The sequence below is a fragment of the Oenanthe melanoleuca genome, chromosome 4, assembly GCF_029582105.1.
Source record: "Oenanthe melanoleuca isolate GR-GAL-2019-014 chromosome 4, OMel1.0, whole genome shotgun sequence".
NCBI lineage: Eukaryota > Metazoa > Chordata > Aves > Passeriformes > Muscicapidae > Oenanthe > Oenanthe melanoleuca.
The window spans coordinates 11965188-11989641 of NC_079337.1; the positions used below are offsets into that span (position 1 = coordinate 11965188).

The 24454-nt window shown below is 37.5% G+C and overlaps 1 protein-coding gene across 1 annotated transcript in view; it reads left to right on the forward strand.

Annotated features, from left to right (window-relative positions):
* Positions 1-24454, forward strand: part of LRBA (LPS responsive beige-like anchor protein) — a 357700-nt gene that overhangs the window by 312833 nt on the left and 20413 nt on the right. The window contains 5 exon segments of the mRNA XM_056489737.1: positions 4748-4837; positions 7927-8119; positions 10811-10873; positions 14025-14180; positions 17546-17713. Of these exon segments, the coding sequence (XP_056345712.1) occupies positions 4748-4837; positions 7927-8119; positions 10811-10873; positions 14025-14180; positions 17546-17713 (670 nt within the window).

Consider the following 24454-nt stretch of genomic DNA (forward strand, 5'->3'; position numbering starts at 1 on the left):
TGGGGGAAGTTGCTCCTTGGTTGGCTGCTGAGCCATTCAACTTCCCTGTCTGAGGGGAAACCTGTCAAACAGTCTGTGTTCTCTGATGCTCTAAAGCAACATCTGGGTGGAAGGAAGGGGAAAGCAAGTAATCATAATTGCATATCACTCAAGCCAATAGAAATCACTGAGGAACATGTGTGTAAACCTTTTTGAATATTGAAAAGTGAGGTAGGAGTGGCAGAGAGCCAAAATAATTACTTTTGCAAGGGCTGCTATTTTCTGGATATAAATACTGGAAGGAAAGATGGAGGATGAACCCAAAAGGTTTTCTGTCCCTGACACGTGTGCTGAAAGAATATGTATTACAAAGCATGTTGTGATTTCACCTGGGGTTTCAAATGTTTGGCAACTAAATCGTAGAGATTTGGGAAGTAACTGGGAATACTTTGGTGCAGATCTGTAAAAAGGAGCTGAGAGCAGCCTCTGAGTAGCAAATGCAGAGGTTGTAGCTTGTGCACTCAGACCAAGGCATGCATTTTAACATGGGTGTGCTGTGCCCCTGGACTCCTCAGACAGTTTGGTGTTTTGTGTCTGAGGAGGCATGATGAAAGCAACTCTGAGCTAGTCCCTTTAAAGGTCTTTAAATCTGGAGTTAAATGGTGTATGTCTTGCCTTTTAACTGTTATGGGCCTTCATTTGAGGATTTGAGTTCAAAACTGGAGACCGTTTCATTCTTTCTCTGTGACACTCACTGCAGGTCCCCCTTCACCCGCCCTCCCTCATATTTAATTTTATAGTTCTTTCAGACATAAACATGAAAAAAAAGCAATTTTGACTTAGTTTCTGAGTGTTGCTGCAAAGAAAAGTAACAAACATCTGTTTTTACCTTAACTGCATCCATATGTTCAACCTCCCCATCACCCTCCTTCCCAAAAAATTTACAGCCGTATTTGGTGGGTACTGCATACTGTTGAATTAACTTTCTTCACAGTTAGATGAGAGGGTAAGTTCAGAGGCTGAAACTAGCCATGCTAAACAGTGGTCAGGAACTACATTATAGCTAAGCCAAGTTTTCAAATGCTTTACTTTCCTTCTTTAATTTGCTTCCCTTTTCCCCTTCCCACACCCCAAGAGAAGAGGGGATGACCTAGGAGGCATTTTAGGAATGGATAAAATCAGATAAATGTTAACTTATGAAATTTGCCTATGGCTTTCATGCTTCTAAATTAATCAACATTCAAAATATAATGTTATATAAGTATGTGTTTGAAAAGCATACTGTGTGAATTATTGTAAAGGGTTGCTTACCTTGTTTCATTTTATTGCTTCTTGTTGTAGCATCTGGAACAACTCTGGCCTTACCAAAACAGTGAAATAAAATGTGGAATGATATTATGTTTTACTTTGTGGCACACATCTTGCTTTCAGCGATGATAGTTTGTCAAGCTAAAAATGTCTTTCAAACAAAGTTTATGCCTTACCAGTTATATGGAGTGCTTAGATGTGAAACTGGTTGTACAAGTTTCCCAAACATTTCTGCCTACAGTCATCTAAATGGCTGTGTGCTCCAGAGGAATCCAGAGAACACATGCCCTTCCTTTAGTGCTGGAGGAGCTATCTGTCTCTCAGTAACACTGACTGATGCTGGTAATACTTCTTTTCAAGACAGCTCAGTTAGAGGCTGGGCTATAATTCATTAGAAAGAAAGTGGATGATGACTTTCTGATTGGTGGGCATTTTACTGTATTTTCTCAGGTGGTAGGGTCTTTTCTTCAAATGAGATACTAATTATATCACTGAGAAGATTCCCTGGTCCTACCTTTTTTTTGATAGGTTGAGCAAAAGTTTGAGTGGCATCTGGTGGCTCTTTCTGCTGTTACGTAAATTGAGGGAATGGGGATTGATTCCAGTTCCACCATCACATTTCTGCTGACAGAGGGGAGGTCATCTTGCATCCTTCTGTATGTGATCCTTCTGACTGAGACATCAGAATGTGGAGCTGACATCTGGATTGACTTTGGATACAATCTGGGAAAAGGAAGGAACCATTTGGGGTTGCTAGTACAATCTCTTGGTCATTATTACAAAATGTGGAAGCTAAAAAAAGAAACCTTTCCTTTTTTCTTTTTTTTTTTTTTTTCTTGGTAGCTAGAAGGAATGCAGAAGATTTTTTTTTCTGAAGTCTAGCCACTATGTCTAGACATATTTGTCCAAGTGTTGTTGCCTTTACTCAACACTTCTTCAAATTTCTTTTGGATTTCTGAAGACACCAGTAAAGATGATGTACACATACCAGTATCTGTGCTTTTATGTTCTATGTACAGATCTGATGGTTTATAAAACCTTGTTACCTGTGGTATGACATGATCTGAATATAGATTTTTCCCAGCTCTTTGTCTAAAAGGGAAAGATCAAGAGCTATAGCAGTCCTGGAACTGTATATAAACTCATATTTTTTTGAACAACCAGCTAGAACCTAATGAGTCTAAAGAATTTGATTTTGCTGGAGCTGTAAGTCACAAACTCAAGCTACATCATAAACAGTGATGTAGAGACTGACTGTTAAAACTGAAAATGGGGAATTTGTGATCCCCTGAGGCAGGGTTTAGCAAAATCATTGTCCCTTTGGTCAGCAGCTTCACCAGGTCTGATGGATACTATGTGGAAACAGACAGTGCCTCTTGACTGGTGGGTTGAGTAGAGTATTTTATACTTGTTCTGCATCAGTTTGGGCTCTTGTAATGATGAGTGTATCTGAAGTACTGTGCATCAATATGTGATATCTTGTGTTTCGTTTTCCCTCACTATGTAAGAGTGTATGGTTTCCAGAGGTAGCATTGGGAATTAAAAGACATACCAGATTTCAAGATTGAAATAAAAATTCTGGCTCTATTTAAATGCTGAACATGAGCATTTGGGAATGAAAGTTTCTGTATTGATCACAAGTCAATACACAAGGAAATTCATAAATCTGAAGCTCATTATTTCCTTGCTTTATGTGCTCTCAGTTCTAAAAGAAATGCATGGGAGTTGTGTTTCAAGAATATTTTATCCTGTGTTCTTCTGGTTCTACCCTCAATGCAGGGCAAAATTCCCATTTGCTAATAAAAATATGCTGCTTGATCTGCAAGTAAGATCTTTTTAAAATCTGGATGTTTTGAAACAAACAGCATTTTATGGAGAGGGTAGGGCTGCTGACCAGTTCCTTTGTTAACGCCGCATGTCTTAAGAGACCTCAAAGCTTTGTGATTCCCTTCATATCTTGAGTCACAGACCCTCAGATTTGAATTTTAATGTAGCATGTCTCATCAGCAGGAAGGAGACTCATGTGGTCTTCCTGAGGTTTAGTGTTTCATGAGCCTGATACTGCTGTTCCTCAAAAAGTGCTCACTGCATCACCCTCTGTGCATGTCAGTTTTCAGCCAGCTTTTTGATAACTTACTTATTCACCAGTTCTTTGAAGATTATGGTGCTTCCCAGAGTGGGCAAGAGTGTTAGGATCTGTTCACAGACTAATTTCAACTCCTGCTCTGGTGAGTTCAGATGTTTCAAAAGCTCTGCCAAATATAATTAGGTCAAGTGTTTCAGATGGCATGTTTACTGTCAAGAAGATTATTATTTTAAGGTCTCAGGTGCATTCTGAGACCAAAAACTTTTGGCTTTGTTATTTCTGTAACAGGATAACATCCTAGTAATGGTCTTTATAATAATATAAAAATAGTTGTTTGTAAGAATAAGGTCAGCATAAGTGTTATTCCATTGTCTCAAAATTTTTAAGAAGTGGCTAAAATAGAACAGAGAATCTAAGTGTAAGGAGCATTGAGGAAGGTTGAACCATGAAAATGAAGAATTAAGGGAAAATACCTGAGGCATCAGCCCATGTGAGGCCTGCTAGCCCATAGAAAGGCAAGGTGATTAGTTTAGCTCTCAATGAAAGAGATGTAGACTAAGCTGAATGATTTGAGATTTTCTGTAGTATTGGTCTGTTTCTGTGAATGGTGCAGGAGGCCAACCTGACAAGAAGTAACTTGTTGAAGTTTGGCTGCTTGATCTTATCTTTAAGTGGGCCAAGAAGTGGCAGAATGGAAAACTAGCTGGACATGCCTAGGGCAAGAAGTGTAAGTTCACAGGTTTCAGCATAATTATCTTTAAGAAATCACTAAGCATAATATTTTCATGTATTTCATATGAAGAAAGTACTAAAACATGTTGCTGAAGATATAGAGAAACTTAAAAAAACCCTCTTGTGTTGTGCCTTCATGTTCTCCTATAGTTTTCCTAACATTGTTTTCTCTTCTTGATTAAACCTGGAAGTAGGAATAAAAGCTTGGTATTGCTTTCCTTGCAGTTACTCCTGTGAAATGAAGCAATGGAGTTTAATGCAAAACACTAATTACCTACAGAAACTTTTAAAAAGCTAACTTTTGTTTTTGAATTATTATACAAACAGGATAAGCCAGTGTTAGAAAGGAAAAATGGAGCCAATAAAGAGGGTTTCTGATTATAATAGCTTGTTTCTGTTTAATATCATTGAGCAGGATGAGGTTTTGCAGAGTTTCTCATGGAAACAGCATCCACAGTACTAAAATGATTACCTCATTCTTAGTACCAGTGCCAAGCACTTAGCCTCACAGTGAACACACGGGGTTGATTTTCAACATGAAACAAGCCAGAAGTGTGGAATGACATTTTCAGGTGACAGTTATGGTTCTATTGCCTGTAATTAGCACCTCTTAACATGCAAACCTGCCTGTGCCTTTTCCAGGCTGTGGAAGCTCAAATACGAAGTTTTGGACAGACCCCTTCCCAACTGCTCATAGAACCACATCCTCCAAGAAGTTCTGCCATGCAGGTGGTAAGTGCCACATTAACTCTTTGTGACCTGCCATTGTGCTCACTTCCTTTGCCATCTTACCTCTGCAGACCTGGACACTTTCACTTTGCTTTTATGTGGCTGTGGAATTATGTTATTAAAACCAGCAGATGAGTTACGATTTGGTAGGAGTTGTATGCAGTGCTTCACTATTTTTTTATTTATTGCTGAAAGGATTGCATTGATTTCTAGTGTAGGCTTTTTTTTTTTTTTTTTGTCAGTGTAATCTAAGAACACTTCATCAGTTGATTTTGTTAATACCATACCTGTACAGGTGAGAGCCAGTCATCATGGAGACAATTTAGTTAATCTTTGGCAGATTCCCCAAGAAGTATGGATTTAGGAGGTGGAACTTCCTTGTCTTTTCCCCCAGGCATAGGTTTTCCCCTAAAACCAGGATTACTAGGAATTCATGAGCTGAAACTTACATAGCAAAGAATGTGACTAAATGTGTTTTGCAGTAAAGTTAGGGTGATAAAATCCAGGCAGTGAGCATTAACATGCTTTCCCTTTTACCTCTACTTGTGTCTAATATAATTTTATTATACAAACTATTATTTTATTACTGATTACTTTTCATATCATGTTGTGTGCAGTCCTTGGGTTTAAAATATCATTTGTGTTGTCATAGGTCCAGAACTAAGGATGTTAAGTGATATTCTGACAAGTGGAGCAAATGATCTGCTAATTCCCAAGGTTTCCAAAAGGTTATGTTACCTTATTGTTAGGATGGACATTTTACACTGCAATATTAAAAATAAATAAAAAAGTTATGTCATATAGGGCATGCAAGAAGAAAATATGTCCTACTCAAGCAGACTAAAGTTATTAATTTTAAAACATATCTGAAGTGCAGAAGGCTTTCAAAGATTACACAGAAATGTGAAACGTTTCCAGAGCAGCTTACAAACCTTGTGCTGCAGGAGTCTCAGAAGTGTAAACTTCCTTGATAAACTGAGCTACTGGCCTTTCTCAAATGCATCACATGTTGTACCTGAGAGCTGCTCCCAGGCCACAGACGCTGCAGGGACCTGTGTGTGTGTTTCAGAACATGCTGCTAGCAGGGAGCCCAGGTAGTGCAGCCACTTGCCATATGTGTGTCCGTCTGCCATGGTGCCGCGCGCCGAGCGCGTCTGATTTACAGGGATTTGTTTCAGGAACGGGGCAGCTCGAGAAGTTGATTATTGATGTGCTAGCCAGAGCTATTGTTATATAAATAAATTCAATAGCAGGAAGCAGTTTGTGTGATTTTATCATAATATTTTTCATGATGCTGGATTAGGGAAGATTTGGTATGTAACAGAAGAAGTTAAAATCTAAGAAGTTAGCTGTTTCTAACTCCTGTGGTTTTTTGGGCTGGGGTACACCCAGAAAAAAAAAAGAAAAAGCCCTTAGTTCTTTACTGGCTGGTTTTGTGGATATTAATGCATGTTTTCATAATAGTACTATATTAAGTGGTTTTAAAAGTATTCCTGGAGCTGAAATACAGTAAGGATATTTCTGCTGTCATCATTTTGAATTATTTCTAGTTGCATTATTTACTGAGTTTTGTTTTTGGGTGCATGAATACAGCTGAATTGGAAGTTACCACGTGCTGTGTTAAGTGCACAAGCCATAATATACACCAGGTGTAGTAATTAGCAGTCACACGAAGGCTGCCTATTTGTCTGGTTTTGCTGCTGTTGCTGTATCCCCTTGTGTTTTCAACCATCAGATAGCTGGATTTAATTGAGGCCACATCAGATGAGGCATTACTGACACCTTTAATTGAATGAGCATCCAGGGAGGATTAACTCATAATATTGATTGGCTTTTAGCCACTTGCTCAGAAGGGTGTCTGGGTAGCTTATTAGTTGCTTTTATTTACACCTTTATGCAAAGACTGTAAATAGGAATTCATAGGGCAATATGTTTTTCTAAGTACTCTTAATAACTTTTTTAAAAGGAGTGATAATAAAAATGCAAATGTACTTAATTTTTTTATTAGTTCTGTATAATATACATTAAATGTATGCACTTACATACACATATATGTAATGAAATATTGCAGGTGGAGAATAGCCAAGGCCACTTCATTAGTATTCTAATTTGGTTATTAGAAAATTACAAATACTTGAGCAATGTGGCTACTGGTGACCATGATGATTGTACCTCTGCATTTCAATGGGGTTCTCTTTTTTCAGATGTACCACACAGTCCTAAACCCATTAGGTGTTGCTTTTTCTCCTCACATTTGATATACAGATCTAAGGTCCTCAATATTTTGTTCTGACGTTTGCAGTACTCTTAGAGAACTTAGTTAAAAAGTTAATAAACTTTTCAACTTGCAAAACTAAAGAAACTAAAACCTAAAAAATTTATGTTGAAAATGAGAGTCTGGATTCATCCCGTTCCTTTAGCATTTCTGGAAACAATGCAGGATAGTATCTGTAATCTCATCCACTTTGTATTCTTTACAACTGCATTTAATTATGTTTGTCCTTTGAAACACGTTTGCAGTGAAGCCTTCTACTTTGCATTCATAAATCTTATTTTTGTACACCAGAAATATATACAGAACATATATCTAGTGTATGTGTGTATCTGTTTATTTTAATGTCCGTTCATGTTCTCATCTGGCTTGTAAAGAATTACAGTCTGCCAATTTAATGCAACTTGAGACAATCTCTGGGAGCAGGAATTTCTTTCGCTCACATTTTTTTTTTGTGTTTCCCTCCTGGTTTGGCATTGCTTTCCTTGACATACTGTCTCTGCAGATATGAAGGAGAATTCTTTTGGCAGAGTTAAGTGATTGAAAACTTTCAGTTTAATCTGCTGTGATCTGTAACAAAGTCTGTATACAGACACCCTGCGTTCAACAAAGCCCTCAGATTAATAGGGTGCATGAGGGTTTTCTGCCTAAAATGGTTATTTCCACAAGCCTGTCCACTATTGTTGCATTTGCTTTTCTGCTGCAGCTTCTATCGGATCTCATGGGTTTTAATTCAGTCTTCCTTCTCTTGTCCTGTCTCTTCTCCTCCCCGTGTTCTCTTTTCCTGTGTATTTGGGTTCTTGTCGTGTGCACTCAACAGTATCTCCTCCTGCAGAGCCCCTTGATGTTCACAGAGCAGGCCCAGCAGGACGTTATCATGGTCCTGAAGTTCCCGTCCAACTCCCCGGTCACTCACGTGGCCGCCAACACCCAGCCTGGCCTGGCCACCCCCGCCGTCATCACGGTCACTGCAAACAGGCTCTTTGCTGTCAACAAGTGGCACAGCCTCCCTGGTAAGTACATGAAAGCAAGAAGCCTAAGCAGCCCCTGCACTTCTCTTGTCACAGTTTGCTGCACAACTGTTGTGAGTTTGAAGTGGAAAAAGCAAATCCAGTTCATTGACGCAGCAGGCTCTCTATATGTGGGCTTAGTTTCTCCTTGGAAAGGTAATCTGAGCTATTGCAGCAAGATGTGTAGCACACCAAAGGTTTGTAAAAACAATACATTGCTTTCCAGGCCATCAGGCACCATGCAAGGAGACAAAAACAGTCTGTCACTATTTGGTCACGATATAAATTTAAATTTGTTGGGAACTATATCATGTCAGAGGCAGTTTTAAAGCATGTAGAACTCGGCTGAAGTCTTCTCTGCTGGTTTTTTCTTGACTTAAGCTCCATATTCTGCTGTTAAAGCCACCCCATGAGAATTAGAAAATACTATATATGGGAAGTCTTATCTTAAACATCCCAAAGTTACTTATGTAAGTGCTTATGTATTGTCAGTATGAAAGGAAAACAAAATAGCCATTTGCACAGCAACTAATAAAATTAATTTTCCTTGAGAATATAGTTTCACTTTTAATTCTAATATTCTCCAATCTTAAAGGCATCCATCATCCTTTCCTTGACTATAACAGCCTTAGGTCCAAGCCATCAAAGGAAGTTTATTTTGGTGCAGTGCAGTATATTTGGTCAAAGGCTTTTTAAGAAAGGGGGGGAAAAAAGATCTTCTACTCAAATAACTTAAATAGAAGATACTCGCACCAGAGAAACACTTAGATGGTTGAAATTCCTGCTAAGAAATCTTGACCCATGGTCCTTGATTACTTTTTGAAAAAAACCAGATGACTCCCACACTTTTTCCTAATTCTTACAAATTACCTCTCAAATAGAAATATCTGTGTATTATTTCATCCACCCAAGACATGCTTCAAGGGAAAGGTGGGAAGGAAGGGGGGAAGGGAGACTTCTAAGATAGCAAGTTGTGAGCAAGAACTGTTTACAGGGCTCCTGAGATTTCTCTGAAAGGAGGATGGTATTATCCTCTCATACCTTGGATGAGTGACCATGTATTACCATGGGCTAATAGTCAAGGCTTTCAAAAAATGGCCTTTGTGAACGTACAACATGGGAAGAAGAAAATGTTTAAAAGTAGTAGGAGTTGATTTTGATTTCAGCACAGTCCTGCTGGTTGATCTGATGATCTGTGAGCAAGCAACCAGTTTGATGAATGTAGTAATCAACTGGTTTGAGTTGAACAGAGCTTTCAGATTTTTCAGGCTTTTCCCTCACCTCTGAAAGGGAGAACAGTCAGCTGTGCTTTTGAGTCGCTATTTTTTTCATTTAGAGGCATTTTACACTTGCCTTGCCATTACAAAGAATTCAGGAATACCCACAGATCAAGACAAACAAAAGCCAACCATAAAAACCCTACCAAAAAAATCACCTCACCCCACTCCTGTGAGAGCACTCATCAGTTGCAGGCTGTTAATAGAGTACTGTGCTTAAGATATCTGATTGTGGACTCCTGAGGCTTTGCTATTGTTGCCTTCCAATTTTATACCAAAATGGGATCTCCTAGGATGAGAGGGCAGGTATCATTACTGCTCCATATCCCCTGCTGTGGGCTTAGCATTGTCTTTGTTAATGAGGCATCATGATAAAAAAGTTTAGTTGCCAAGTGACCAGTTGTCACTAATGTGTAATTAAAAACCCATTCCTGCCTTTGAATATGAATTTGGTGGCTTTGCTGACATCTAATGGCCCTGGTCGCCAGCAGGATACTCTTTTTAGTCACATAGATTTCATGTTTTGTTCTGTGTTGGTGTTTCATTGCAGTAGAACTTTGAATTTACTTATGAATCAGTTATTTAAGAAATCCTTGTATTGACACTAATTTTTATATTAAGCTGTGGATGGTAGCTAGAAAAATAATATGTGTAAATATTTAGCCATTATTTCTTGTTTCTCTTCCAAGAAGGTGCTGTGGGCTGTTGGAGAGGGGGGGTGTTGGGAGAGCATTTGTTTGTTTCTTTATAGTGAAGCTGTGGAAAGAAAAAGGGTTCTTTTTTTTTTTTTTTTTACCACTGCAGGAGAATTCAGTACATAAACATTTTAATGGTATGCCAGGTGCCCAGATGAGATGTGGGTTGGCAGAATTAATATATTAACTTCTCTGCAAACTCACAAATAAATGGGTTTTAGTGATGGATGAACCCTTAAACACTGGCTGACTTACAAGATGGCTACAAGATTCCCCTATCTCTGCATCATAAACTGACTTTTTAAAAAAAATGTCCTTTGTGCTTCAGTTGTTCAAACAGTGCTTTAAAAACTAAGGAGGAAAATAGTATTTGCTACAGTCAGCAGATGGTTGTCACATTTTGTTTTCAGTCCTCTTTACCACTTAATTTTGTTTTGTTGCGACAGAAGAGGTTGCCAGTAAAGCATCTGCTAGAGCTTATGGCTCAGGACCAGAGCTGCTGCTGATGGCATACATTCAGAATAGCCCTAATCTAAAATAAATGTTTAATAAGCAGCCTGCAAAAGCACCTGGATTTTTTTTTGTTTTGTTTTTCATTCAATTGATGCAGAAGAATCTTGAATAGTTTAAAAAAAAGGCATAGCTTTGATTTATAAAATGTATGTGGCTTCATGTATTAAAAAAAAATGCAAAGTTTTAAAATCTTCTCTCCTGAATTCCAGCTCATCAAGGTGCTGTACAAGACCAGCCTTACCAGCTGCCAGTGGAAATCGATCCTCTCATAGGTCTGTCACTTCCTTCTCTCTTTGCGATTCATTAAGCTCTGTATGGTGGCCCTGAAGTGTAGATTACGGTTGTTTTTCACTTGCTGGTTGCTGGGAATGGAATTTTCCTGATAAACCATTTGCATGCAAATTGGAATGCAATGAGCTGTGGCTATGCTGGTATTTCATCAACTCCCCCTCGTTGGTTTGCCTAATTTGAACAGGCCTAGGACGCGTGTCAGTGAAAATTAATATGGATGCTGTAATAATGTGTGATTGAGAATGTGCATGAAGTACTGTCAGGATAATATTGGATCTTTTCATCACTCAGACTTGTTGATGAGCAGGAGCGAGGCACGTTATGATGAATCGGTGCGCTGGTAATGTGATGGAGCTCCTTTGCTGAGGAAATTTTCATAATAACAGTGGGGTTCTTAACTGCACTGTGTTGTGAAAAATAAAACCATGGTGCCAGGGTTTCATCATTAAAGGAGATCAATCCTTTCTTCATGGACCTGCTGTTCAGGCTGAGGGGATTAATGTGTAATTGCAAAGCGGTTTCAAAGTTGAAATATATTGCCCACTCCGGTTTAGTGTTGAGATATTAGTATTCATTTTTCAAGGGTATTGCATCTTTTGATCAGCTTCACCAGTTAAATTTGTGTGTGTTTTTCTTTTATTAAAAAGGGTTGGACGAATGTCTCTCCTTTATTTAATGACTCAGTGTAATAGATGCAATTCGTGACTTTTTATTATAGAGGTTTATCAGCTTATATAGAGCTGATTTTTCTATTAGCAGGGTTTCTATTAGCAGAGTTTGGTCAGTTCTTTCATTACAGGCCCAACTTTGAGGAGTGAATGTTTGGAGTCTGTAGCATGGCAAATGGAACCTTAAACATGATGAGAAAAGAAAAACTCGAGTACCTAACACCAAAACACAAACTAGCTGTAGGATGGGAGCAAAGAAGGCAGGGCTCTGTGCTCCCCTCAGTTTTGTTAGGCTTTGAGCTTAGTTTAAAAACCAGCAGTTTCAGGGTAGTTTAACTGGAAGAGAGTGGTGTGGCCAGTTATAGAAACATGATAAAATCAGGGCAAAGATGAACTTGCCTGGATAGGTTAGAATGACAGGTCTGTCAGACAGTGAGAATTAATTTCAACACTAATGTCCACATCGCAGTAGGAAGTGTGATATTTTTGTCTGTAGATACAGACTCTTCCTGTGTAGCCATTTTGCTGGGTAAGCTCTAGGATAATTAAACCAGGAACAGTGGGAGCATATTAAACCATTTTATGTGATAAATGATAAAATAAAAAGCGTTTTTCCAAAGTTTCTGAAATCAATCCTCATCTGAATAATGCAATAGTTGTTATGAAGCAGACACGTGCTGTAATTCTCCTTTCCTTCCTGAAACAGATATTATAAAAAAAATGTTTGGAACAGGAAATGTATGTTCTGCTTTAAAACCTGCTATCAAGTAGATCTTAGAAGTGTAAATAAATATTTCAGCAAAAAACCCCAAATCACAATGGTACAAAGACCTTTAAAGTTAATGTTCACATTCTAAAAAATGGTTTAATGTTCTCTTTCTACAATAGATCTGAAATCAGCCTTGTGATTACACTGGACATAGTTTAAAAGGTTTTCTTTGTCATTGCTAAGTAGCATCATTTGGTGCAAGCAAGTAATTATGTAGGTAATATTAGAGGTTTTTAATTGTGGCTAGACACATTTACCTAGAAATGGCACCTAAGAGAGCCACAAAATTACACTTTTATGGTTATAGCAGGAATCTTGTTGCTGTCTTAGTCATAAGGAGGGATTCCTGCCCTCCTCGTTTTCCCAGTGTACAGGAAGACATAAAGCAGCAATGTCTGATATGACACAGATCCTAGACCTCTTTTTGAGGTGAAGTTTTTTGAAAGCCTTATCCTCACTGAATTAGTTGATCTGCATGTTATTTGAGGTCCCTTTGCTGCTGTTTTGTCATACAGAGCAGTTCACTGTGCATTTGTAACATGGTGTTGTTACTCTGTAAGTGGCCCAAGATCAGTGAAGGCCACATTTGTGCTACCTGCAGAAGGCAAGTGGCAACACCTTGCTAAATTATTTGCTACCCATATGGACAAGACAGTATCAACATTTTAAATATAGGAAAAGCATAGATAAGTGAAAGATTTGATACAGAGTAAATGGAATAAGCCCAAGGCTTGAGAGAGAGCTGGCCTGTGGGAATGGAAAGGAGTCAAAGAATAAAGAGTAAAGAAGGGCACAGGACCAGAGGTAGGTCTGGAAGATTGCCTGGATGGAAGTATTGGTGCTCCAAGCAGCTGTCAGGTAAACCCAGGAGAAATTACTTGCCTGGGATAGAAATCAGGTTCCATCAGGAGCAAAGCATGCTGAAAGTTCTTCCTACAGTGTAGTCCCATATATGTATGGGACCTATATATATGTGTATGTGTAAATATATATATATATGTGTGTGTGCACCTTATTAATCTAAGGACAAGATATAATATGACAACTGTATTTACTAATTGATTCTATGGGTTCCCAATGCAAGAGTATCTCAGAAATAAAACATTAAGTGATCAAAAGAGGGTAAATGATTTCTCCCAATTCTAAAGCTAATTGTGGAGATAAGCTGGTTAATTTTTGTGCCCTGCTTAAAAAATGTAAACAGTAGTGATTTTTACTGAAGCTTTTCTTTTTTGAAATGGCAGTGTTTGCAGTGAAATGCAACTGATGTACAATTTAAAATCACGATTGTTTGTGTGCTGCATTTGAACCACTTTGTGGTTTGTGTATTGCCTTATCATTACATTGCTTTGCTTTGTTTGTAATATTTGATTTCTTATACTAGAAGAAGGAGGGAAAGAATCTTACTATATTTCTGTGTACTGTTGCCTGTGTGCAATCTTTCATGTATTTCACAGCTGCATGTTACTTAAAAAGGAGATTTCTTCTATTTCAGAGTGTATACTACAAGGAATTAGCATTGTTCCCAGAAGTGCAATGAGAATTTTATAGTAGAATTAGAAAGAAAATGTCCCTGCACAAAACACAAGTAACAGAAGTGAGGAATGTATGGTGTGAATGTAAATTTCTAAACTGTGCTTTTATTCTGTGAATGTGGATACTAAAATGTCTTGGTCTGTATGTTTTTCTATTCAGCCAGCAATACAGGTATGCACAGGAGGCAAATCACTGACCTTTTAGACCAAAGCATTCAGGTGCATTCCCAGTGTTTTGTCATCACCTCTGACAATCGTTACATCTTGGTCTGTGGCTTCTGGGACAAGAGTTTCCGTGTTTACTCTACTGACTCAGGTAATGTATTTTTAAAATATGGAAAAAGCCTAAAATATTTTTTTTTCTGTTCATAATCAGCCTGCTGTTTCAAATGAAGGATAAGGAGCATGTATTTACTCCCCTATTAACAATATTTGTAAAATCTTTCCTTGCCCACTGTTGCCATGTACTGTGGGCTATAATTTTTGTGGAATGATGGCAAATGTGAGAGAAGGAGCTCTGGTTTAGACTGAGCTTCACACTTCAAACTTATAGGATAGGGATGCCTGCTCTCACACTGTAGTTTTCACAGGAGAGAGTTTGTATGGAGCCTGGCATACCAGGTGAGTTAATTATTCTTAAAGTATTTACTTGAATTTAACTCTGGCTGGTTTTCAGCACCAGAGAACTGGGTTGTTTTCAGGAAATACAGACAAGCACCATAGAATAAGAAGAAAAGTTTTGAAATCTGATTAAAGCCTTTGAAAGCTCTGCTGTAGTAGAATTGATTTGGAACCACTGAATTCTTTTATATAACATAAAGTGATGGATATAATGGGCAGCAGTTAAATTAGTCTGTCAGCTGGAGAGTGTCCAAACCACTGAAGTCATGCTAAATAGAAAAGAATCTTTCAGTGTAGGAGCTACAGGAATTTAGAAGCCATGGAATCCCAGGAAATACTAGGTATGATTTTTTTTTTTCCCTTTCATTATCTTATAATGGAAATAGCAACCTCACTGCAAGGTACTTCTTTGGGATTAATGACCCAGTGTGGTTAATGTGTGTGTGCCATCAAGCTTTCCAGTAGGTTATTAATCCCTAGGGAATATCCTGCATGTTTGTCATCGTTTCTTAAATATATTAGTTAAGTGTTTTTCACACTTGGCAAACCAAAATGTCTGACAAAACAGAATGGTCTGTAATGAAAATCTGTGAAGACTTCAGATCTCATGGTGCACTTCAGTGTTTCTGTCATTTTTACAATTTTAAAGCCTTAAGTATAAAGGAGAAGTTCTATTTACGTAATATTGACTACCCACAATTCTTTATACAGACATCTTCTTAGATCCCTTCTTAGGTTAATTTTCTCATTGATGAAAATAAATTTACATAAAACTGTGAATTTAAAGTGGATCTTCAGAAAAGATAGCTAGCAGTAATAAATATTCAGTGTATATTATTGATTTGTATGAATAGACAAATAATTCTATTATGCCAGAGGATGTATTTTACTTTACACCTAGGGAAGGAACATGTATGGTTTTGGTAGCCTTGCCCTGTATCAATCTGAACTACAAATATCTCTTTAAGTTATTTCCTCTTAAGTTATTTCCCAAAATACCATTGTCAGAAAAGTTTCAAATTTGTCTCTTCTATTTGTCAATATAACAAGTCTGGCTTAAATGAAGTGAATTCAGATGCAGTTTGCTTTGCTTCAAATTGAAATGAGAATATAGTAGGGAAATATTTTGAAATCAGAAGAACATCAAGGGGAAAAGATGATGTGATCAGTAATGCATAAAGGCAAGTGATCAAAAGTGTTGAATTCAATTATGTTTTAGCACTTGCCCAAAAAAAAGAACAATTTTCCTATCAGATCTTGGGTTTGTTTGTTTGTTTTTTAGTAGGAAATACTTCCAACTTAAACCATGGGCTCTCAGCACAGCCAATATAGCAGAAGCAGAATAAAATCTTCCTTCAGCAGTGGGAATGACTTCTAGACAGAGCTTTAGCTTCAGTACTGCAGACTTGAGTCTTATTTTTCTTTTAATTATTTATGGCACAGCTGTCAAATAAAACATTAACTAGAAAATTTGTTCTGTCAAAAAGGGATATCTGTGTGCAAATGGAAAAGTTTGATATTACTGTATAGAGAGGACAACTCAAGTTAAAAGAAACAGGAAAGTTTGAGGAACTCTTATGAAATTAGTAATTTATTTTTTTTAAGCAATATAAAATAGCAAAATCTTATTTTTTCTTTTGATGAAATTCATTGAATCTGAGGCTGCACAGTAGCAAAATAAAACTAACCAGGCAGAAATAACCTTGCAAAATGCTTGTTTTCTAGAACAGAACTTATAAAATAAAAAATAATTGAGAAGGAGATATCTATATCTCAATGATGTTTATAGCATAAACTTGCATTTCTAAAAGTATAAATTACCCCAGGTAATACCAATGCAACTGAAAAATATATCACATGATTATTTGATCCCTGAGTTACTCACCCTTGCACTACAAGGTGGGTATGCAGAGCAAGAGTGCAGCAGGGCTTTGCCCTGTCCACTCCAAAATGGTTCATGTTGTAGCACTTATTCTCACAATTTCCCTTGGAAGGTTAGAAGAGACCTAATAAGTGTTTGATTTTAAATCTGATGTACAGGTTTCCTTTAAATTATGTCATTATTTTATTTTTTCTTCATGTACTAAAGGAATTTCCCCTCCCTTTTTTGTAGATATTCATATATACCTCTTGTTTTTTTTCTGATTTTCTTCACTTTAATGCAATTACCTTTTCAATCTTGTTATAAATCAAGCTGTTAATGCTATTTTTGTTCTTTCTTCAGAACCACTCCCTTAAATCTTTTGTTCCCTTTAAGTGTTATTTAGTGGCAAATACAGTGCTTTTGTAATGTTTAAACAGAAGCTGTGAAATGTTCCCTATTACACATATTAAGGGACCAATAATTTTTAATTCATGCACCAAAATATTTTATTAAAATGTGATTGAGTCCCAACACTGATCTGTATTATTTACTATTTTTAAAAAAGCTTTTCAGAACATTTTATTTAATTTTACTTTTATTTGTTTATATTCTGAAACACAGTAGTCTGTATTTCTTGTTTCTTTTTTTGGCCTGTCTTGTCAAATCTTCCAAAGCCATCCTCTTTGTTTCCTTCTGTTCCTCCTTGTTCTTTATTCAGCCCAAAGCACAAATGGATGCAGGGTCATTTGGGCTGAGAAAGCCAGGATCACACCTTTGAGGCATCACACATCACACTTCCTTGTGTCACTGGGTGCAGGATTTGTCCTGGCCCCCACTACCTGAAGGGGCTGAGTAGGTGTATGAGAAAAGTGTGTGTGTGTTCTTTATCCTGCTTCTTCAAGATCTGCAATTGCTGAGCTTCAGCAAATCCAGTTAGACTTTTGAGTAGAGTATAATATTGAGAGACTGCAAGTGTTTTTTAGCATGGATTGTATGGACTACTGCACTTTTAAATAAGCTCCCACCAAATAAATAAAGAAAAAGTAGTACTTCTTGCTGTAGTTCTGTTTTAAACCTTTTTTATTTTTTGAATAAAGGAAATATTTCTAAAATGTTTCTAAAATACATTATAATGTATTTAATTTGCCTTAGAATAAGAGGATAGTTTTTAAAAGAATGAATTTGCTGTGTTCCAGGTAAACTGATGCAAGTAGTGTTTGGCCACTGGGATGTTGTGACCTGTCTGGCTCGTTCTGAGTCCTACATTGGAGGGAATTGTTACATCCTCTCAGGATCAAGAGATGCAACCTTGCTGCTCTGGTACTGGAATGGCAAAACCAACATCATTGGTGATAACCCAAGAGGTAAGAAAAAACAAAAAACCCTCCTTCATAAGGAGGTTGTCTCAAAATGCCTTGAGCAAACCCTGAATAGGATAGAATTTTAGGTAGGGTGCTCCATGCACAGTCACATACAAGGCATTCTGATTGGTTCCAGTGCAAGCAACAAGGCTCACACCATATAACCAAACTAGTAAGGCAGGAATCCTGCTCCAGCCTCCTGCAGTTTTAACCCCTGCCCACCCAAACTCACCTTGCACTTGCCAAAGTATTTATTCTCTTCCATCTTGCACCATTTCCCAGGAATTCCTGAATCCTCTCTTTTATTCATGAAGGTTGTTTCTTTTAGCTCTATAAAAAACAGTGAACCACTATGATTGTACAGCCCTGTGTTATGTAATAGGAAAGGTAGAAAGTGATCTTGGTTCATGGCTGCTTCACTCCACAAAAGAAAAAAAGTAGTTTCTGATCCCCAAAGCAAAGAAAAAAGGCAGACATGCAGTTGAGAAAAAGCCTGGAATAAGCCATTATACAGGAATGAGGAGCTTTCAAGACAACTTGTAGAGCTTATATACCTAAATTTAGGGGCACATCATAGCCAAACAGAGGTCCTGTTCAGCAAAATATGAAATGCCCTGAAGGGAAAGGCTAAGAAGAGGATATTCTGTCCTATGAAGAGTATTTCTTAGGTTTTCTTCTATTCATTTAGGGTCTTCTCTAGCTCTGTTTAAATAGTAGTAAAAACTGCTCTGCACAGGGCAAAATGGACATCTGGAAAGCAAGAAGTGGTATTAGATCTGTCATATATTGCAGTTATAGCTGGCACACAGTTTTATATAATCAAAACAATACCTGACATCTTCCAAATTAATCAATTTGGTAAAGTTGTGTGTTCCATATTCAATGTGTTACTCATCTGGAGTTACTTGAATTTGAAACACAGAGGTGGCTTGACTGAAATTGCATCCAAAGTGAGAGACTTTGAAGAAGCACAACTAATTAATATCAGAACGAATATCTGAATTTAACTTGCAAATGATTTGATGTTGACTGTGAAAGCTATTTAAAAGTTGAGCAAGATGCAGCTGAGTTCACACAGTTGCAGAATCTTAAGGCAGAGGGTGTGTGAAAGCTATCCCTATTATCCTTCCATGCAGCCCTGTTCAAGAGATGGTTGTTTTTATGGGAAGTGACTAGCAGAGTTTAAGAGCATCTTTAAATAAATATGGCTTTGCTTGAGGGGAAAAAAACCAAAACTCTGTGATTACTTCATATATATTTTGCAGTCTATCAATTTAAAGAAAATGCAAAGTCTCTGTTACTTTTGCAGATCTTGTAGACTTGGGAACTCCAAAGAGTTTATAGATTCCTAAATATGCCTTGAGAAGTTTTACTTGTCCCACACACTTACCTGCTGTGTGAACGAGACCTTGAGGCTATAGGCTCCTTGATCACCCTCACAGATCACTTGCTGAGGTTCTGTACCTACTATTTGACTCAAGTATGCAGATTTTGTTACAGTCTGTTGTCTGACTTCTCTAATGCAGATTTCTAAGGCATTAGAATTTGCAGTTTTCAGAGGTAATGCCAGGTAATTCTAGCTGCTCTTTAAAATCACACAGTAGCTACCTGGTAAGTCTCTGTGCTTGTAGTTCTATTAGATGTGGACTTTTAGGAACTTGCAATGGCTCCTGTGTTTACCAACTGCCTTTATGTAAGGTATTTTTGGGATACAGCATGCCTGGAAACCTCTGTTATCAATAGAGATCTCGTGGCACGTCCTAGTCATGGCTATAGACAGTTCCTGCTTCAAAGAGATGGTAATCTGGGGTGTTTAATTATCCCCAGAAATAGCTGTCTGTAGGCTTCTCTGTTCCATCAAAAATTTGTTTGAAAAGAGAAGAGCTGTTTCTGCTTAGTTCTGATTTTGTCAGAAATGGAGAGCACCAGGAGACTTGTTGGGTTCTGAGCTCTGTTACTGCAGCTGTAACTTCCATCCATCTGCAGGATGTTGATATTTAACTGGTCTAATGTCTTTCTGTATTTGAACCTTATGATTCTTTTACCTCAAAATATAGTTTATTTATGCTTTCAGTGAGCACTATTCACTGGAATTTTAGATCCTGAGTTGATATCTCTTTTCTATTTTTTCTCTAATTATCTCTAATGTTCATCTAAAGATGACTTCACAGCAATGTGCATCTAATGGTACTTTATCAAATCATGGTGCCAGAGTAGTTTCAAGAAAAAGTGATTTAAACCAGGGTGCCTTTCTATCCTCCTCTCATAGTACCTGTTGCCTCAGATGTACATCAGCCAGCAGGCTGGTATGATCCATCTACTCTAAATATAGACACCCATTATCCCACATTTTATTTAGGTTCACTTGTCTGATTTCTTTACTTTCAGAGAACTGAGCTCTGGATCTCAGAGCTCTGTATATTAATGTTTTAGAATGATACTTAAGCTGAAAAGCCAGGTGGGCTATGGCACATGTGATAAATAGGTGGCTTGATATTCTTTATCAAGGACAATCTTCTGACTAACCTGACTGTATTGAAAAATTCTCTGATTTTGGTTTAACAGAAGAAAAATGTTAGTGGCTTTCTGCTATTTCTTGCTCTTTGTTCATGGACTATGAAGATAAGGTTTCATTGCTTTCAATTATCTATGAAATATTAATTATTTACATAATTTAGCTTTTGAGGCTGACTTTTAAAAGAAATTATAGCTATGGATTCTCACTTAGTTTCTTCCCAATACCTCTCAAATGCATTGATCAGTGTAAACCAAATCTGACATATCTCAGAGATATGAAATTTCTACATGAGACACATCTGCTGGAAACTACTTTATTCTTCACAAAACAGCTTGATTACATTTAGGTTAAATCATTCTTTCCTTCTCAAATTAAAACCTGAAATGCAAAAAAATATTTCATTGTGCTCTTTGATCAAATGTAGAGTTTTTCTAAATTAATTGGTTTTGAAAATGTAAAAGCATGACACTACTTCACTTTGGAGCACAGGCCTTTTTTGATGCAAAAATGTTTCTGGGGACAATTTCTGACCAAGCCTTGGAATAATTCAGAACAGAGCTAAAGTCCTGAAGTAGTTGTATCCTTTGGAATAGCCTTGAGCTGTTTTGCTTTCACATTAATTAGCATAATTTACTGTGGAGATGTAAAGTCACTTTGCATAGTGCAAGGGGCTTTTCCTTTTCTCTCCTTGGCATGTGGCTGCCTTGGGGGAGGTGGGAGGGAGAGGATGTGGCTCTCCCCTCTGTAATCCTTGGAGCCCATGTGTGATCTGTGGCACACAAAGTTGGATTCTGCATATTTAGAGGCTCCAAGGCACCACTTGTGGATGTGACATTATGCACCAGGACTTGTGTGGTAGAATGTGGAGATTCCTGGGAGAGGGCTATGGAAAGATGCTGTGTTTTGTCCTTGCCCAGCCTGAGGAGGTGGAGGTGGAGGGGAGTTGAGAAGTGGGGGGTGGGAGGAGGGATTGTGTGATGGCTGGAGCAAAGAGAGGAGAGAATTCATTTGCATACAAATGGTGAGCATCACTTTCAGATCCCACTTTCTCTTTGAAGCTCAAGTGGCAACTCCTGGTGTTTGGATGTTTCCTGGATTGGGGGATCGAATTTTCATTTGTAATCACAGAACCATAGGAAGGAAACAGGGTGGGCAGGACCTTTGGTCGCCTCATCTATTCTCTTTTCCCAGTGAGGGCTTAACTATGCCAAAACCAATCTCCCCTAATGTTTGTCCAATCTTCCCTTAAAAACTTCAGCACTTATATTTTTGGGCCTTAGAATCCCTGTCCTTAGCAGTCTTTCCCCAGTGTTCAGCCTACTATCCAATTCTTTTTGTAGCAGTTACATTCTATCATTTTTATCTGTTTTTCCTTTGTGTTGAGAACAGATTTCCTTCTTGCAGTTACTTCCAGTTATTTGGATTGCCGTGACCTGCAATTCTTTGCCTCCAACTTTAATAACTCAATTCTTTGTTTTTTGCCATAAGTCATGTTTTTCCAGACCTCTGATTTTTTTTTTTTTTGTGTATTCCCCTCTTCAATTGACTGTCTTCCTCAAAGCAGACCCAGGAATGCAGCTGAAGCCTTTCCAGTATTAAGTAGAAAACAACCTGTTTTACAGACCAGTACTTTTCACATCCCCAGGGAATATCTGTTTCTCCCTAAACACCATGACACTGTCAATTCTATTGAGGGCATGAGCCAGTATGAATTTCCATCTTTTCTAAAGAATCACTTGTGTCTCCTTTTCTGTGTAGTATAGCTGTGGATTCTCATCTTCAAATTTCCTGAAGTGTATTCTCTTTTAGACTGTTTATCCAATTTGTCAAACTGCCTTTAAATTCTTGTCCTGTCCTCCAGCAGCCTTGCAGCAACTCATATCTGCAAATGTACTTTGCAGTCTTATTCTATTAAATTGGTCATTAAAGCAAATGTTAGCTAGTACACAGTACAGGAATGTCCATCAATACATTTACCATTTTGACAATGAATAGCTTTCTGAGTATAGCTTTCCAAGGTATAATAGTATTTTCTGAATGTGTGGTTCCCTTTTTTCCTTGAGAAATTGCTCACATGGAACAGCACTGGAGTTTTTACTAAAGTAAAAATATGTGATGTCTCCTGAACATGTCCTGTTACTTTGCCTTTGCAAGAAAAAATAGCTTTGACATGATTTGTTCAGACCAAATCCAAGTCAGCTGTTACTCATCTCCTTGTTTTCTTGTAGGAAATTGTGTGTGTATATATAAAAATGTAAGTGTTCTGCCAGTATTTTTTCTGTTTGTTGGGATTAAGCAGTCTATTCTCTAATTTTTCTTTTTCCTGCTTCTTAAACAGCACAAGACTTTTTTTTTGGTCTTGCAGAACCCCACCCAGTATCCATGAAACAATTGTTATAACTGGGATTATGTAGCTTCATTGTCACAGTATCTTCAGCTCTCTATTCTCTGGCCAATTGAGTGCCAAGCATGTTCTTCATTGAGGTATTCTCTGGTTGAGACAAGGGTTTTCACTGCTGGTTTTACTTGGGTTTGCTGTCTGACTGCAGCTGACCTTTTCTTGGAGTACTTTGTGTGGTATCATCTACTGGTATTGCTTGCTCTTAATAACAAATCAACTTCTTGAGAAAACTTGGCATATTTTTCTGTTTTTAGATTGTTATTCCTGATGTCCTTGTTAGTTACATCTCATCTGTGTGTGGCTCTCTGGGGTTTGTCTCTTTGCTCATACCTTGTTGCTTGCACTCTTTCAGAAATATCTCATTTATTTGGATCTTTCTGCCTGACTTTGCTGTGTCAAAGTCACTGGAGAGCTCTGAGTTGTGCCAGCTGGGATCTTGTCTGTCTGATCCCTGTGCTGCATTCACTAGTGTCCTTATAACCTTTTTTTTCTGTAGGCTTAACTGCCTGTGAGATCTTACAGAAGGATATTCTGTATCTATTGAAACCTGTTTTCCCAAAATACTTCAGGAATTATCTTGTATTTGATCTCTCCCTTATAAAGTGTGTTGAACATTCTTATATCTTAGCTACTTCTGTGTGAATTCCTTTCAGCAAGGTGTTTGTATTGCTGTTTTGGTTGTAATCATCTAGAAGATATTTTTCTTTATATTAAAAATTGTCACCAAATCTCATTCTACACACATACTTGTGGTATTCCTTTACCAACACATGATTTTGTAGTTGGAATATCCTATTTTGTCCAGCTTTCTTTAATAATCCTTCACCTACATGGACCAGGTGGAGGCCAATCATGAATGTTAATGAATGTAAATCTATGTCTCCAAGGTTTTGGGTTTTTCACTGTAGCTATTTTGTTTGGATGTGCTTTCTTGAAGGGGAGGTTTGTGATGGTGAATTTGTCTTAATATTGTTTATCCTTCTAAAACGGTTTGTGCTTAAAAAATGAAAGGCATTTCTATAGTCCAGTGGAAGATAAAGTGTTTTTCTGCTATTTCTTCCTCTTTATTAATGGAATATGGGAATATGGTTCCATTGCTCTGAAGTATCTACGAATGTGTCCACAATTAGGTTTTAGTTTTCATATTTTGAAAAATCCAAAGTATTTTTAATTAGAAATTTGGTTTGCTAAGGAAATGAAGGCTTGACGGATAAAAATCTTCAGTGCTATGAAATGTACAGTCTGTGTGTAACTGTATCACTAGTGGTAATACTAATGGGCTCTCTTCTGAGTTATTGCATTGATCTTCCACACATATGTGAATAAAACAAATTATATTACCTCTTTTATGTTAGCCCATAAAACTAGAAAATGTTACTCTCTGTATGTATCACATTTGCATCACGAGGACTATGGGGGTGCTTTCATTGCATAGCTTTATATTTTTTAGAGGGTACTATATTCAGGTATTCTGAAGTGTGGGAAATAAATGGGTTTAGTGGTGTAGCTGTGTAGCAGGACTCACGTGAATGTAAGTGCCTGATTTCATAGTTAAAAATACATTTACTGTATTTAACTAAGATTTAATTGGGAAGATTCACTGAGCAGTTTTGCTGTTGAAAATGTATAGAATAACTCCCTCAGATGCAAATTTTAAAAATACATAATCTTTTCAACTTATAAAATACAAAATCTCCCAAAGGATTCAAAATTTAATCACATTTGCTGTCTTGCTGAAGAACAGTCTTGTTCCTATCCAAGCTACTTGGATAATAAATAAATTTGTTTGATTTTTATTTAGCTAGAATTCCTAAATAAATATTTG